General features: G+C 42.8%; 1 protein-coding gene across 1 annotated transcript in view; it reads left to right on the forward strand.

Annotated features, from left to right (window-relative positions):
- Window positions 1-14,597, forward strand: part of TTLL9 (tubulin tyrosine ligase like 9) — a 59,330-nt gene that overhangs the window by 307 nt on the left and 44,426 nt on the right. Inside the window, exons 2-3 of the mRNA XM_055543330.1 lie at window positions 112-261; window positions 7,389-7,495. Of these exons, the coding sequence (XP_055399305.1) occupies window positions 112-261; window positions 7,389-7,495 (257 nt within the window). The remainder of the gene's footprint in view (window positions 1-111; window positions 262-7,388; window positions 7,496-14,597) is intronic.

Below are 14,597 nucleotides of genomic sequence, written 5' to 3' on the forward strand. Positions count from 1 at the left end.
GTGTGCCGGGCCCGGGGCCCGCGGGACAACGACAGCTTGTTGGGGCCGCGTGGGGCCTCCACCTCCGGAGGTGGGGGGGTGGGGGCGCTCCCCCAACCCTGGCACCGTCAGGCTCGGGGAGGGGACGGCGGCGGATGGGGGCAGAGAGAGCCCCCCAGCCTCGGGGCCCAGAGACTCGGATCCCAGTTCCGGCTCGGCCCGGCCCTCCCTGTGGGGCCCTGGGGCAAAATGCCGGGCTTCTTCGGCCTCGTCGGTTTTCTGGTAGAAACGTGACAGGGGCTGGATTTGGATCGCTAGGGGTCCTCTGATCTTCAGATTCTGTGTGAGGCGAGAAAAGTGGGTAATTCCTTCCTTTTTTACACCCTCCTGCCCCGCCCCCATGCAGGCATCCTACGCGCCAGTCATTCTCTTCCCAGTCTCCTGCAGCTGGTCCGTCCTCCCCTCCTCCACTCCATCCATTCACTGGTCCGTCTGTCCATTCATCCAGTCATCCTCCCATCTCTTCCTCTCATACACTTTGGCCTCTGAGGAGGGTACCATCTGAGTCAGCTTTCCTGGGACCAGGCATAACTCTACTTAGGAGCTCGCATAAATCAGAGGTACATGTGAGGAGGGAGATGAGTGAGCATTATGGTCACCTGGGTCCTTTGAAGTAAAGGAGACTGCAACAGGGTGTAGCTAGAGGCGGGAGTCTGAAAAGGTGGGTATGGAGACCAAGGTTCCAGGCCCTATTCATTCACCTATGACCTGTGCAATGACCCTGGGCAAATCCCCTTGGGCTCCCAGCTACTAACTGTATGTCTCAGTGTGTTACTAAAGCTGGAGAATGCGAAATAATTGAGAGCACACACCTCCTAGGGGACTGAAATAGTAACCGCTAAACCAGCTCTGCTCCTCAAGCAGTCACCTGCCCCTCTCCACCTACAGTAGTAGGTGACTGCAGCAGGAAGGTGGGGACCGAGTCCACGGAACGTGTTTGAAATACAGTGACTGGAGGAAAATAAAAGTGTTTCTTTGGTATTTCTTTCTTCCTCAAATTCGCAGTGTACATACAACTGCCTGTCTCAGCTGTGTGTCCAGGGTTCTCATAAAAACTAAATTATCCAACAGATACTTAGTACCCTCTATATTGGAGAAGGCAATGGCAACCCACTCCAGTACTCTTGCCTGGAAAATCCCATGGACGGAGGAGCCTGGTAGGCTGCAGTCCATGGGGTCGCGAAGAGTTGGACATAACTGAGTGACTTCACTTTCACTTTTCACTTTCATGCATTGGAGAGGGAAATGGCAACCCACTCCAGCATTCTTGTCTGGAGAATCCCAGGGACGGTGGAGCCTGGTGGGCTGCCGTCTGTGGGGTCGCACAGAGTCGGACATGACTGAATCGACTTAGCAGCAGCAGCAACCCTCTATATGGTAGTGACACAGAGGTAGGTAAGGTGGTGGTGGTTCCTACCTTTTTAGCTAATGGCCTAGACTGGCATTGCCCAGTATGAATACAATGCAAGCCACATGGGTTATCATAAATTCTCTAGTAGCCACATTAAAAATGTAGAAAGAATCAGGTTGTTACTAATAGTTTTATTTGACCCAGGATAGCAAAAATATAATCATTTCAATGTGTAGTCAATAGTTAAACATTATTAATGACATGTTTTACATTCTTATAATTGTATTCAGTCTTCAAAACCCAGTGTGTATTTTACACTTGAGCACATCTCAGTTCAGATTAGCCACATGTCAAGTGCTTAATGCCATATGTGGTTGGTAGATGCATATTGGACATCAGGGCTAAGAAGGAAAGCAAACAAAATAAGCAAATAGATAAAACATTTTCAAACAATGGAAATTTGCTGTGGAAGAAACAAAATGGGGGACAGGAAGAACTCTAAACAGGTGACATTTGAGATAAGACCTGACGTGTAAGAAGGACATGGATGTTTAAAGAGTGGTTTCCAGCAGAAGAAACAGCATAAGCAAAGGCTCTTTGGTGGGAAAGCTTGGCCTTTGGGAAGAGTCAGTAGGACTGGAGAGGAGGAGGCCAGAGGGAGGTGGTAAGTATGAGGCTAAGGAGGAGAGAGTGAAAGAACACGTGTGGCCATGATTGGGTGTTTATAGTTTAATTCTCAGCATGATGGAAAGCCTGACAGTAAAATTTTAACCTGAGAGGCTATGTCATCTGATTTACATGGATCATCCTGGCTCTAACTGGAGTGTAGATTAGAGAGGCAAAGAAGGGAGGTTTTCAGGAGAGATGGTGAGAGATACAGTACCCTGGGAGAAGTGGGAGCTGAGAAGCTGGAAAGTGTTGAGGCAGTCAAAGCGCGATTTGGAAAAGAATTTTCAGACACAGGGCAGTTCAGAGGAGTGAGTTTATTAAGAACAAACAGCAGAGATAAAGTGGGCACTGTGAGCTCAGTGGGGCGACCTCCTGACAGACCAGGGAAAGTCGACAGTTTTCATGGGTTAATAGCCAATTTTTATAGTCTCAAGACAAAGAAAATTCCTGCTGGACCGTTGGTGTTAGGTGATTGGTTGAGGTGCAATAGGGTGTTTACTGGAGTGGGCATCTTTGCTTAATTGGAAGTCAGGAAGTTTGTTAGTGGCTATCAGGGGGGCTTTGGGCAAGATTACAAAGGGGCTCAGTCAGCTTCGGAGGTGATCTTCATTCTGGGCTCTGTTTCTGTGGCCTTGGGGCAGGACTCAACAGAAAGAAGGGGACAGATGCAGCACATATGAGTATTTTGGCAGCATAGCTGACTGGCACATAGACTAGATATGGGGAACAGGAAGGAATTCTAGGATGACCCCTAGTTTTACTGCCTTGAAAATCACTATCTGTGCCTCAGAAGTAAAAGCATGGCTATTTATCCATTCAACAAATATTATTTATTGGGCCCTAGGTTACACATGAAATATTGTGCCAAAGATGTATGATTTGAGTTTCCCAGAATGTCCCACCCCACAGATAGCTTAAAGGAATGCCTAAAAGGGGGCCTGAAGTCCAGTTCCTCTTCATGACCCTGTCCTTAACAGCTGTGTGAACCTGGGCAGGTGACCAAATGCTCCAGAGTCTATTTTCTCATTCATATGAGATCAATTACCCTATAGCCCTCTGTTCCTCTACTTAACTTTTTCAAAGCACATGTAGGAAAGAACTCTATCACATTAAAAACCCTGGGAAAATGTAGTTATTAGAGTTAACACATTTAATATCTATGTACTATTCAGCCTTTGAAAGTGTTAGTTGTTACAAAGCCTAATTTGCCTTAAATGAGTCACGAAGTGACAGTTTTCTAAAACCAATAATAATGTGAAAATGCTAAAATGCAGTTCTCACCTTGTCTTTCCTTGCTTAGAACCATTCGGTGGTTCACCATGGTAGGCAAATTAATGGACAAAAACGTCCATTCTCTAATTCCTGAAAATTGGGAACGTGTTATGTTATGAGGGAATTAAGGCTGATGATGGAATTGAATTTGCTATCAGCTGACTGTGAGATGGGGAGATTAGCCTGGATTGTTTGGGTGGGTCCAGTGGAGCCACCTTGGATTCACATAAGTGAATCCTTGTAAGTGAAAGAGGGAGGCAGGAGTATAAGAGTCAGAGGGGTGTGGTGACAGTAGCAGAGGCCACAGTGGTATGATTTCTGGCTTCAAATATGGAAGGGGGCCATGAGCCAAGGAAGACAAAACAAAGAAACAGACTCTCTCCTAGAGCTTCCAGAAGGAGCTCAAGCCTGCCAACACCTTCATTTTAGCTTAGTGAGACTCATTTTAGACTTCTGACCTCAAGAACTATATGCTAATACATTTGTATTGTTTTAAGTCACTCAGTTTACGGTAATTACAGCAGCAGTAGGAACCTAATATACTCAATGTCCTTGGGGAAAAGTCCAACCTGCTTAGCATGGCACACAAAGCCTTGTGGGATCAGGCTTCTGCCACTGTGACTTGGAGCAAATTTCTTAACTTGTACAGGCCTCAGGTTTACTGTCTATAAAACAAGGAGGGAAAAAGCCCCTCTAGGTGTGTAGCAAGATTAAAAGCGAGGACATATTTAAAGTATCTACTAGAGAGACTGCACACAGCACATCATCACCATTATTATCATCATTATTGTTATTATTATCATCACAGAACAATTGACAGGGTGTTAGGAGGCCTGGGTTCTACAGCCCTCACTAGGGCTCTGTTTCCACATCTGTGAAAAAGGAAACAAACAAAAACATACAGGTTTGGCCGTCTCATCATCCCTCTCTTTGCTCTTTTCTGGTCACTGATCTGCATTCACTTCCTCAAATGTGTTTTCAGTCTCTTCTGATTTTGTACATGCTGTTCCCTCTTCCTGGAATGCCCTTCCTGTTTCCTTTACCAGATGAACTCCCATTTCCTCTTGAAAGTCTCTACTGACTCCAGCTAGAGTTGGTTAGACCCCACTATTGTGCATTCCCAAAGTATGACAAAGTATGACATTCCCAAATGTCATCTCTCATAGTGCTGATTTTCTGTTATTGCTATGGCTTATTTTTCATTTAGAAAAAAAACCTGAAAAACAAATTCAGATAAGAATATTTTGACATATTTGCTTCAACTGGGTTATTAAAATATTCCAAATAAACTTGACATAGTTGAAATTTCTTCTTCTCTTTCCTCATCTTTAATTCTTTCCCCACAGACAATACTGTCATGAATTGGGTATACATCTTTCATCTGTGTTTTTAAATTTGTAATACCTATATACCTGTAGTATATAGAGTATACTTTTGTATGTGTTTATATTTAACACAAATCATAGCCTTTAAAAATATTTATCCTTCTACAACTTTCTTTTATTGACTCAAAAATAGGTTTGGGGGATATTTTTTTGGGGGGGGGGATATTTTTATATTGATATAGAGCTGAGTCATTAATTTTTATCACTATATAGTATCTTATTATTAAACTATATCATTTTATTCATCTATCACCATACTAGTGGATATTTAAATCATTTCTAATATTTCCACTAATACAAAGAACAATTTATATTATATGCAAAGAACATCTTTATACATACAACCCTTGCACAAGTGTAAGAACTTCTTTAGGGAAGGTTGTCACCTTGCACATTAGCTGCAAAATGAAAGGTAGTTCATAGGTCTTGCGGCTGTATTCAAAGAGCGTATGTTCAGTAGTTGAAATGATGGGTTGTGAAGTGTGCGCCTGTTCAATGTATAAAATATTGCCAAGTTGCCTTCCAAAGTGTGAATGTACCAGCAGCATATAAAGATTCCTGTTTCCCAACATGCTCACAAACATTTGGCATTGATAAATGTTTTAATATTTTTCTGGTTGATGTAGTTAAAACCATATCTCATAATTATTTTTATGTATATATCTCAATTACTTATTAGTGATTTCAGTTCCTTCTACTGCAAATCCCCATTTGTGTATTTTATCCACTTTTCTTTTGCAGGTTGTGGGAGAGAATCTTTTTCTTAACAGTTTGCAAGAGTTCTTTGAATACTATCCCTTTGTTATACTGGTTGAAGATTTTTACTCCTAATCTGTAGCTTATCTTTTAGTCTGGTTTATAATATCTTGTGTTATATGGCGGAGAAGGCAATACTCCAGTACTCTAGTACTCTTGCCTGGAAAACCCCATGGATGGAGGAGCCTGGTAGGCTGCAGTCCATGGGGTTACTAAGAGACGGACAGGACTGAGCGACTTCACTTTCACTTTTCACTTTCCTGCATTGGAGAAGGAAATGGCAACCCACTCCAGTGTTCTTGCCTGGAGAGTCCCAGGGATGGGGAAGCCTGGTGGGCTCCCATCTATGGGGTCGCACAGAGTCAGAACGACTGAAGCGACTTAGCAGCAACAGCAGTGTTATATGGCAGTTTAAATTTTGAGAAAGTCACAGATCAGTTTTTCCCTTATGAGTTGTGGTTTATTGAAAAAATCATACTCCACAGTTGATCTTTGAATAATATTAATTTGAACTGGGCATGTCCACTTATTTGCAGATATTTTTCAATAAAAGCATAATACAGTACTATACAGTCAGATATTGGTTGAATCCAAGGTTGTGGAACTGTCTACAAGAAGGGCCAAATGTCATGTTATAGGTGGTTTTTCAACTGCTTAGGGGTTGGTGCCCCTAACTTCTGCATCATTCAAGGGTCAGTTGTAGTCTGAAATATTTGCTTGCCATATTTATTCTTTAATCTACTTGAATCAGGCATCAATTTTTTACTCCTATGGAAAGCCAGTTTCTCAGTGCCATTTATTGAGTTCTCCACCATTTCCCTATGGATTTATGATTCTACCTCTATTGTACATCAGTACGGAAAAACCTGTGTCTGTTTCTAGGATCCCTATTGTATTCCATTAATATTTGCCTCTTTGCACCATATGTGACTTGATCAGCAGAGAAATATTTCCCTTCCCCAACACATGAACTTTGTTGTTTGGGTTTGACAATTGCTCTCAAAAATTCTGATTAGATTTGGGAAAATATATGTCTTTATGATATTGAGTCTTCCCATCCATGTACATGGTATATCCCTCCACGTATTCAGGCCTTCTTTAATGTCCTTCAATAATGTTTTGTAATTTTCTCTATGAGAATTTTGTCTTTATTAGTTTTGTTCACTGTTGTATCCTCAGAGTCAAGAATGAGCCAGGACATAACAGTAAATGTTTAATAAAAATTTGTTGTTTGATGAAATGTCTTTCATATATTTTGTTAGATATATTCCTACATATTTTTAGTGCTATAAAATAACAACAACAAAAATTTGAAAATAGTTTCTAATCAGCTATATAGATATAGGTATATAGATCCCCTGGCAGTGGGAAGTAAGGCAGGGAAGGACATGGAGCCAGTACAGGATGCAGTGAGGAATAAATGGCCCGGTTATAGGCAGGGGAGAGACAAGATCAGGTTTGTGTTTTAAAGAGCTCTTTGCCAGCAGTGCAAAGAATGAACTGGAATGGATAGGGCAAAGTGGGCAATCCTAGAGGATCAGGAGGTTCCTGCAGACGTTGAGGTGAGTCCTGGCATTGAGTTGGTGCCTAAGAATTAGAGTGACTGGTTGGCCACGTGAGCAACTGATCAGGTGACTGTGAGGGACCGAGTAAGGAAACTTAGAACCATCTCATTGACCAAAAGCTGACAACTTTTCAGATGCAGGTCTATTAGGTCAACCGAAGTGCAGCCGGAGGAGACACGAGGCGTGAGTGCCCTCGGCTGGCAGCCAGTCTCCGGCTAGGTCGCGGAGGCATAGGGCTGGGGGAGAAACTTTTAGGGATTAGAGGGGTCTGGGCCGCCTTGGCACGCAACGGCTTCTGAGCTGGGGTCTGTGAGTTGCGCGGAAAGGAGTTTCCTAACCTCATCCAATCAGAACGGCAGAGCCCTCCCTCCGTCGCCTTGGCAACGGGACGCTAAGGCTGTAGCCAAAGTGGCGGTGTGGATCGCGCCCTGGGGAATCCTATCATGTCACGACCGAAGGTAGGCATGCCCCTCGATCCAGATGGTTCATCGTCCCTAGAGAGGGAGAGAAATCGCAGAGGGGTTCAGAAGTTGAGGCGTCCTCGTGGAGAGATTCCCGTTAGCAAGGAAGAAAATGACGCGTTCAGAGAAAAAACTGTAAGTCCCGGCATCCTTGCGCAACGCCGGAGTTTCAGCGCGAGTAAGAAACCTGGTTTGCCAGCCAGAAATTTATGAAACTCTAGGATTCTAAACTATAGCCAGCGATTTCTGTGACTCCGTGGAAAGCTCAGAATTACGGATTTCCTGATCTGGAAAAGCTCTTTAGAGATCTATTTACCCTGTCAGCTGCTTGCAACTCTCTCATCCATCCATCCCCCAAACGCTCATTACTGTTTTTTCCGAGGCCAGTCCAATACTGGTCAATGGAGAGGTGAAACGGACAAGCCCCTGCCCTCTAGGAGTGCACAGACCAACGCCCCCATTTCAAAAGTGGTAGAGATTTCTAATCTGGGAAAGATTAGACCCAGAGAAAAGAATGACTTCAAGAATCCAGCTGTCCCACCCCGGCCTGCTTCTTAGCCCGTGTTCCACCTCCGAAGAATGGCACTTCCATTTCTTTATTTCGATCCCTGGGTTGGGAAGATGCTCTGGAGAAGCGAATGGCTACCTACGGACTGGAGAATTCCATGGACTGTAAGAGTCGGACACGACTGAGCAACTTTCACTTTCAGAGCAAAAAAATAAGTGATTATCTTGGGCCCACCCAAATAATCCAGGATAATGTCTCTATTTTCAAGTCAGTGATTCCAAACCTTAATTCCATCTGAAACCTTAATTCCCCTTTGCCATGCAATCCCAAGTTGCACAGTGGTAAAGAATCCCACCTGCCAATGCAGGAGACGTTGGTGATATGGGTTCCATCCTTGGGTCAGGAAGATTCCCTGGAGTAGGACACGGCTACCCACTCCGGTATTCTTGCCTGGAAAGTTCTGTAGACAGAGGAGCCTGGGTGGGTACCGTCCCTGGGGTCCCAAAGAATTGGTCATCACTGAACACACAGGCATCTAACATATTTACAGGTTCTGGGGATTAGGACATGGACACATTTTGAGGGAGCTTTATTCTGTTTATCATCAAATAATTGGAAAGTGAAAATTTACAATGCATCATAAAATCAAATGTCTAAAAATAAATGTAATTAAACATGTTCAAGACTTCTATACTTAAAACTAGAAAACAGTGGAAAGAAGTTGAAAACTTAGATTAATAGAGATAGATCATATTCATGGAATAATGCACTCAATCGTTTATGATGTCACTTCTTCCCAAAATGATCTGTATGTTCATTATAATCCCAATAAAAATTCCAATATACTCTTTTGATAGAAGTTAGCAAGCGGATCCTAAAATTAATATTGAAGTCCAGAGGACCTTAACTTTTAAAGACAATCTTGAAAAAATTGGACTTACTCTACTTGATTTCAAGATTTACTAGAAAACTATGGTAATTAAGGCAGTGTGGTAGGGGCATAAGAGTAGACAAATAAGTCAATAGAATAAAATAGAGTCTAGAGATAGACCCACATATACATAGCCAATTGAATTTCGACAGAAGAGGCAAGACAATTCAATGAGAAATGGGAAATTTTTTTCAAGCAAAGACTCTGGAGCAACTGTGTAAACATACATAAACGTGAGGAAATAAAAGATATTATGAAAAAAGATTAGAACACTTGACTAGGGGAATTAGAGGGGCTTGATTGAAACAGGATAAAATTACCCTTGCTTTTGTGGGGGGCTTACTTCTGCAGGTTTTGTAAAACAGTAGCCTCTAGCCCTTTCTACTGTCTTTTTGAGGGGTAGCATTGTGTAGTAGGGGCTTCCCTGATAGCTTAGCTGGTAAAGAATTCACCTTCAATGGAGGAGACCCAGTTCGATTCCTGGGTCAGGAAGATGCCCTGGAGAAGGGATAAGCTACCCACTCCAGTATTCTTGGGTTTCTCTGGTGGCTCATACGGTAAACAATCTGCCTGGAATGCAGGAGACCTGGGTTCGATCACTGAGTTGGAAAGATCCCCTGGAGGAGGGCATGGCAACTCACTCCAGTGTTCTTTCCTGAAGAATCTCCATGGACAGAGGAGCCTGGTGGGCTACAGGCCATGGGGGTCACAAAGAGTCGGACACGACTGAGCAACTAAGCAGAGCACAGCACAGCACAGCATTGTGTGGTAGGCAGAATTCTAAGATGGCCCCCAAGATTCTTGGGTGTACACACTTGGTATAATGCCCTCCCCTTGAGTGTCGATGGAGCCTGTGGCTTTACCATGTTATATGAGCCTCCATCATAGCCAACTTGGAGTGGGAGAAGGGTTGGAATCAGAGGGATATGCTTTTCTTGGCCTGGAAGAAAGTAAGCATCCATGTTTTGAACTGCCTGAGGGGGCTGCTTCAAAAGGAACTGCAAAAAAAAAAAAAAGAAACTGCAAGCAGCCTCTAGGAGCTGAGAGGAGTCCCAACCAATGACTAGCAAATAAACAGGGACCTTGGTTGTACAACCCCAAATAACAATTCTGCCAACAATCTGGATGATCTTGGAAGAGGACCCCAAGCCCTAGAGGAGAAACATAACCACAGCCATCACCTTGATGGTAGCCTTGTAAGAACTGAGCAAAAGATCCAGCTAAGATGTGCCCAGACTGACTCCTGGTCCAAGGAAGCTGTGGGACATAGATCTGCACTGCTTTAAGCTACTATATTTGTGGTAATTTGTTATGAAGCAATAGTAGACTAATACAGATGGCACATCTGTCCAAGGTGCATAGGTCATCTTGCATAAGACCAATTTCTGATTCTCCTTTCACACCTGCCTTAGGGATCAGTCATACCAGGACTGAGGAGCAAACTGTTTTGGACATAGTTGTAGGAGAATAATACCCCAAATGCCCTTTGAGGATTTGGAAAGTCCATTTTGAGTCAAAGCAATTAACATTGCTCTGAGTCATTAACCCAGCGCCTCCTGAATCATGGGTCTAATCAAATATTCAGTGTTACAGAAGGTCCAGATCCTACTGAGTTCAGCCCTCATGCTGGGGATCAGGCTGGACATTTGAAACACTTAAAACTGGGTATTCACTATATGGTCATATCTGGAGTAAGCCTAGAGTGACGTGGACCCTTGGATCCTTGGGGATTCATTCTAAGGACCAAGTTTCTGGGTACATGCTAACCAGTGAGAACTTTGCCAGGCTAAACCTTCTTGTCATAGCATCTGTGCAGTGCTGTGTCTGATAGTTTGAACATGTTAATATCTGCAGTAAGTTGAGCTGGAAAAACAGAATGGAAATGCATAAAATTATATCAGTTTCATTTTCTCATTGCAGAATCAAAATTACAAGGGCCATGGATTGCCAAAAGGAAAAGAACGGTGAGTGGTCTCACCCAGTCCAATAAACTCAGAACTAATCGCTGCCTTCCTTCCTTCCTTCCCTTTGTCCATCTCTCCCTTCCCCCTTCTGTACTTTGATAATGATAAGGATTATGATAATAAACAATTAGCAAGCACTTGCCAGGCCCTGGGCTTGTTGCTTCACTTGCTTATCTCAATGAATCCTGACCACAATTCTTTGAAGTAGATACTACTGTTCTGTCCATTTTACAGGTGGGGAGACAAACTCAGAGAAGCTGTTACTTGCTCAAGACTGTAGGATCTGTTAGTGGCAGAGCTTGTTGGACTCCACAGACCATGTTGTATCTGTGTTCCCTTGCCTTGTTCAACAACCATGTGAAGTGGACTTGATAACTCAAATGACAAATCCATTCTAAACTTCTGCACCACTCTGCAACAGTAACCTGGGTGCAGAACTCAGCACCTTTTTGGATTTCTTAAACAGAATCCACATGCACAAAACAGGAGTAAGCAATGCAGACTTTACTGAAGATTTTTGTGGGGAGTTAAGGAGGTAGTTACATTGCACACACCATGGCAATTCTTTTAGAATTTTCTTATTTCATTTAGATATTTCTATTTTTTCTAAAGTCCTTCCTGACTACACCATTACTGGGGAGGGCACGCATGGTCTCTGATCTTTATCTCATGCAGCGCCCATCTTCTTTGCTTTCTGTCTATATGTACTGACTCCTTTCCACCAATTTTAAACCTTTCACTCTCGCACGCAGATCAGTTCCACTATGTTCAAGATCCTGGCCCCAAACTTACATGTCTGCTCCCACCTCAACAAAACAAAGAGCACTTCTGATAACAGAACCCATCCATCTGTTTTATTCAGTTCAGTCACTCAGTCGTGTCCGACTCTTTCTGACCTCATGGGCTGCAGCATGCCAGGCTTCCCTGTTCATCACCAACGGCCAGGCTTCCCTGTCCATCACCAACTCCTGCTGGTGATGTATGTTGCCATGGATTTCACTTATGTTATATTGTTTGATATTGTCCCGTAAGGTCCTGAGATCTGTTTTTCTAAATTTTTTCATTCTCTAACTCAGATTGAATGATTTCTATTGTTCTGTCTTCAAATTTACTATCTTTCCATTGTTTTCTAGCTTTACTGAGATGTAATTGGCATATAGTATTGTGTAAATTGGGAGAAGGCAATGGCACCCCACTCCAGTACTCTTGCCTGGAAAATCCCATGGACGGAGGAGCCTGGAAGGCTGCACTCCATGGGGTCGTGAAGAGTCAGACACGACTGAGCGACTTCACTTTCACTTTTCACTTTTATGCGTTGGAGAAGGAAATGGCAACCCACTCCAGTGTTCTTGCTTGGAGAATCCCAGGGACGGGGGAGCCCGGTGGGCTGCCGTATATGGGGTCGCACAGAGTCGGACACGACTGAAGCGACTTAGCAGCAGCAGCAGCATTGTGTAAATTTAAAGTGTATAATGTGATGATTTGATACACATATATATTGTAAAGTGTTTACCACAATAAGGTTAATCAACACATCCTTCACCTCACATAATTACCATTTTGTTGTTGTTGTTATGGTGAGAACACTTAAGATCTACTGTTAACAACTTTCCAGCATATCATACAGTATAGTTACCATGCTATACACTAGATCCTCAGAACTCATTTCTCTTATAACTGGAAATTTGTACCCTTTGACTAACATTACTGTCCTTTCTTCGATAATGTCCAATCGCCTGTTAAATTTATCCTATGAATTTTTGAATTTCAGATACTGTAATTTTCAGTTTTAGATTTTTCCATCTTGGTTCCTTTTTAGACTCTCAATATCTTTTCTGCAATAACTCATATATTTACTTATTATATCCATCTTTTCAGATAAATTCTTTAACATATTTATAGTAGCTGTGTAAAGTCTTAATCTTATAACTCCAATAATTGGGTCATTTATGAGTTTATCTCAATTGGCTGTTTTTCCTCTTGATTATGCATTACATTTTTCTGCTTTATTATTGCATGTCTTATATTTTTTATATTCCATTCTGCACATTGTGTGTAAAAAATAGTGAAGACCAAAAAAATTACGCACACCCACTTCCACACCCACATATATGTGTGTACATGTGTTTGTGTACAAGCATACATCCTTTTATTATACTTTGCTTTGTTGCACTTTACAGATACTATGTTTTTTTTTACAAATTGAAGCTTTGTGGCAACCCTACACTGACCAAGTCTATTTGTGCCGTTTTCCAGCAGAGTTTTCTGCCTTTGTGTTTGTGTCACACTTTGGTAATTCTCAACATTTCAAATTTTTTCATTATTATTATATTTATGATGAGAATCTATGATCAGTGATCTTTGATGTTACTACTACACCACACTGAAGACTCAAATGACAGCATTTTTTTTAATTAAGTATTTTTAAATATTTACATATTGATTTATTCATTTTATTTTTCGTTGTGCTAGGTCTTCATTGCTGCACATGGGCTTTCTCTAGTGGCCAGTGGGGACTACTCTTCGTTGTGGTGCTCGGGCTTCTCTTGCTGCTGAGCACAGACTCTAGGCACGTGGGCCTCAGTAGTTGTGGATCAAGGGCTTAGTTGCTCCAAGGCGTGTGGGATCTTTTGAGACCAGGGGTCAAAATCGTGTACCCTGCATTGGTAGGCAGATTCTTAACCACTGGACCACCAGGGAAGTCCCAGTAATAAAATGGGACAATAAATATTTTATTAATAAATAAATAAATTAAGATATGTCCATTTTTAAAGACACACAATGCTATTGCACACTTAACTCCAGTACTTTGGCCACCTCATGCGAAGAGTTGACTCATTGGAAAAGACTCTGATGCTGGGAGGGATTGGGGGCAGGAGAAGAAGGGGACAACAGAGGATGAGATGGCTAAATGGCATCACTGACTCGATGGACGTGAGTCTGGGCGAACTCTGGGAGTTGGTGATGGACAGGGAGGCCTGGTGTGCTGCCATTCATGGGGTCGCAAAGAGTCAGACACGACTGAGCGACTGAACTGAACTGAACTGAACTGAACAGACTACAGTATAAACATAACTTGTTATATGCACTGGGAGCATGGGTTGGATCAAAGCTTTAATACACTGACTTCATCTCGAGCCTAGCCTCCTGTACTGCCATTTTGAGCTTGTTAGTATCTGACCTGGGAGGAGATTGGACTGCAGTTGTTTGTTTGATTGTTTTTGTTTACTTTGGGGTTCAACTCTGGCAGGGCTGCTAGAATGCAAGCACCATGTGCAGAAATCTGGGTTTTCTCTCAGCTTTACTGTTTTCTATAGTTAGTGCTCCTTTCTTAAGCAAATTTGCCAGAATCCAGCTTTATTTCATTTGGTTTTGGAAAGAACTCTTCCAGATTTTTATCCACCCTACATGTTGTCTGTGCTGTGCTGTGCTTAGTCACTCAGGCTGACTCTATGCGACCCCCATGGACTGTAGCCTGCCAGTCTCCTCTGTCCATGGGGATTCTCTAGGTAAGAATACTGGAGTGGGTTGTCATGCCCTCCTCCAGGGGATCTTCCTGACTCAAGGATAGAACCCAGGTCTCCTGCATTGCATGTGGATTCTTTACTGTCTGAGCCACCAGGGAAACCCAAGAATACTGGAGTGGGTAGCCTGTCTCTTCTCCAGGGGATTTTCTCAACCTAGGAATCGAACTGG

The sequence above is a fragment of the Bubalus kerabau genome, chromosome 13 (assembly GCF_029407905.1).
Source record: "Bubalus kerabau isolate K-KA32 ecotype Philippines breed swamp buffalo chromosome 13, PCC_UOA_SB_1v2, whole genome shotgun sequence".
Lineage (NCBI taxonomy): Eukaryota > Metazoa > Chordata > Mammalia > Artiodactyla > Bovidae > Bubalus > Bubalus kerabau.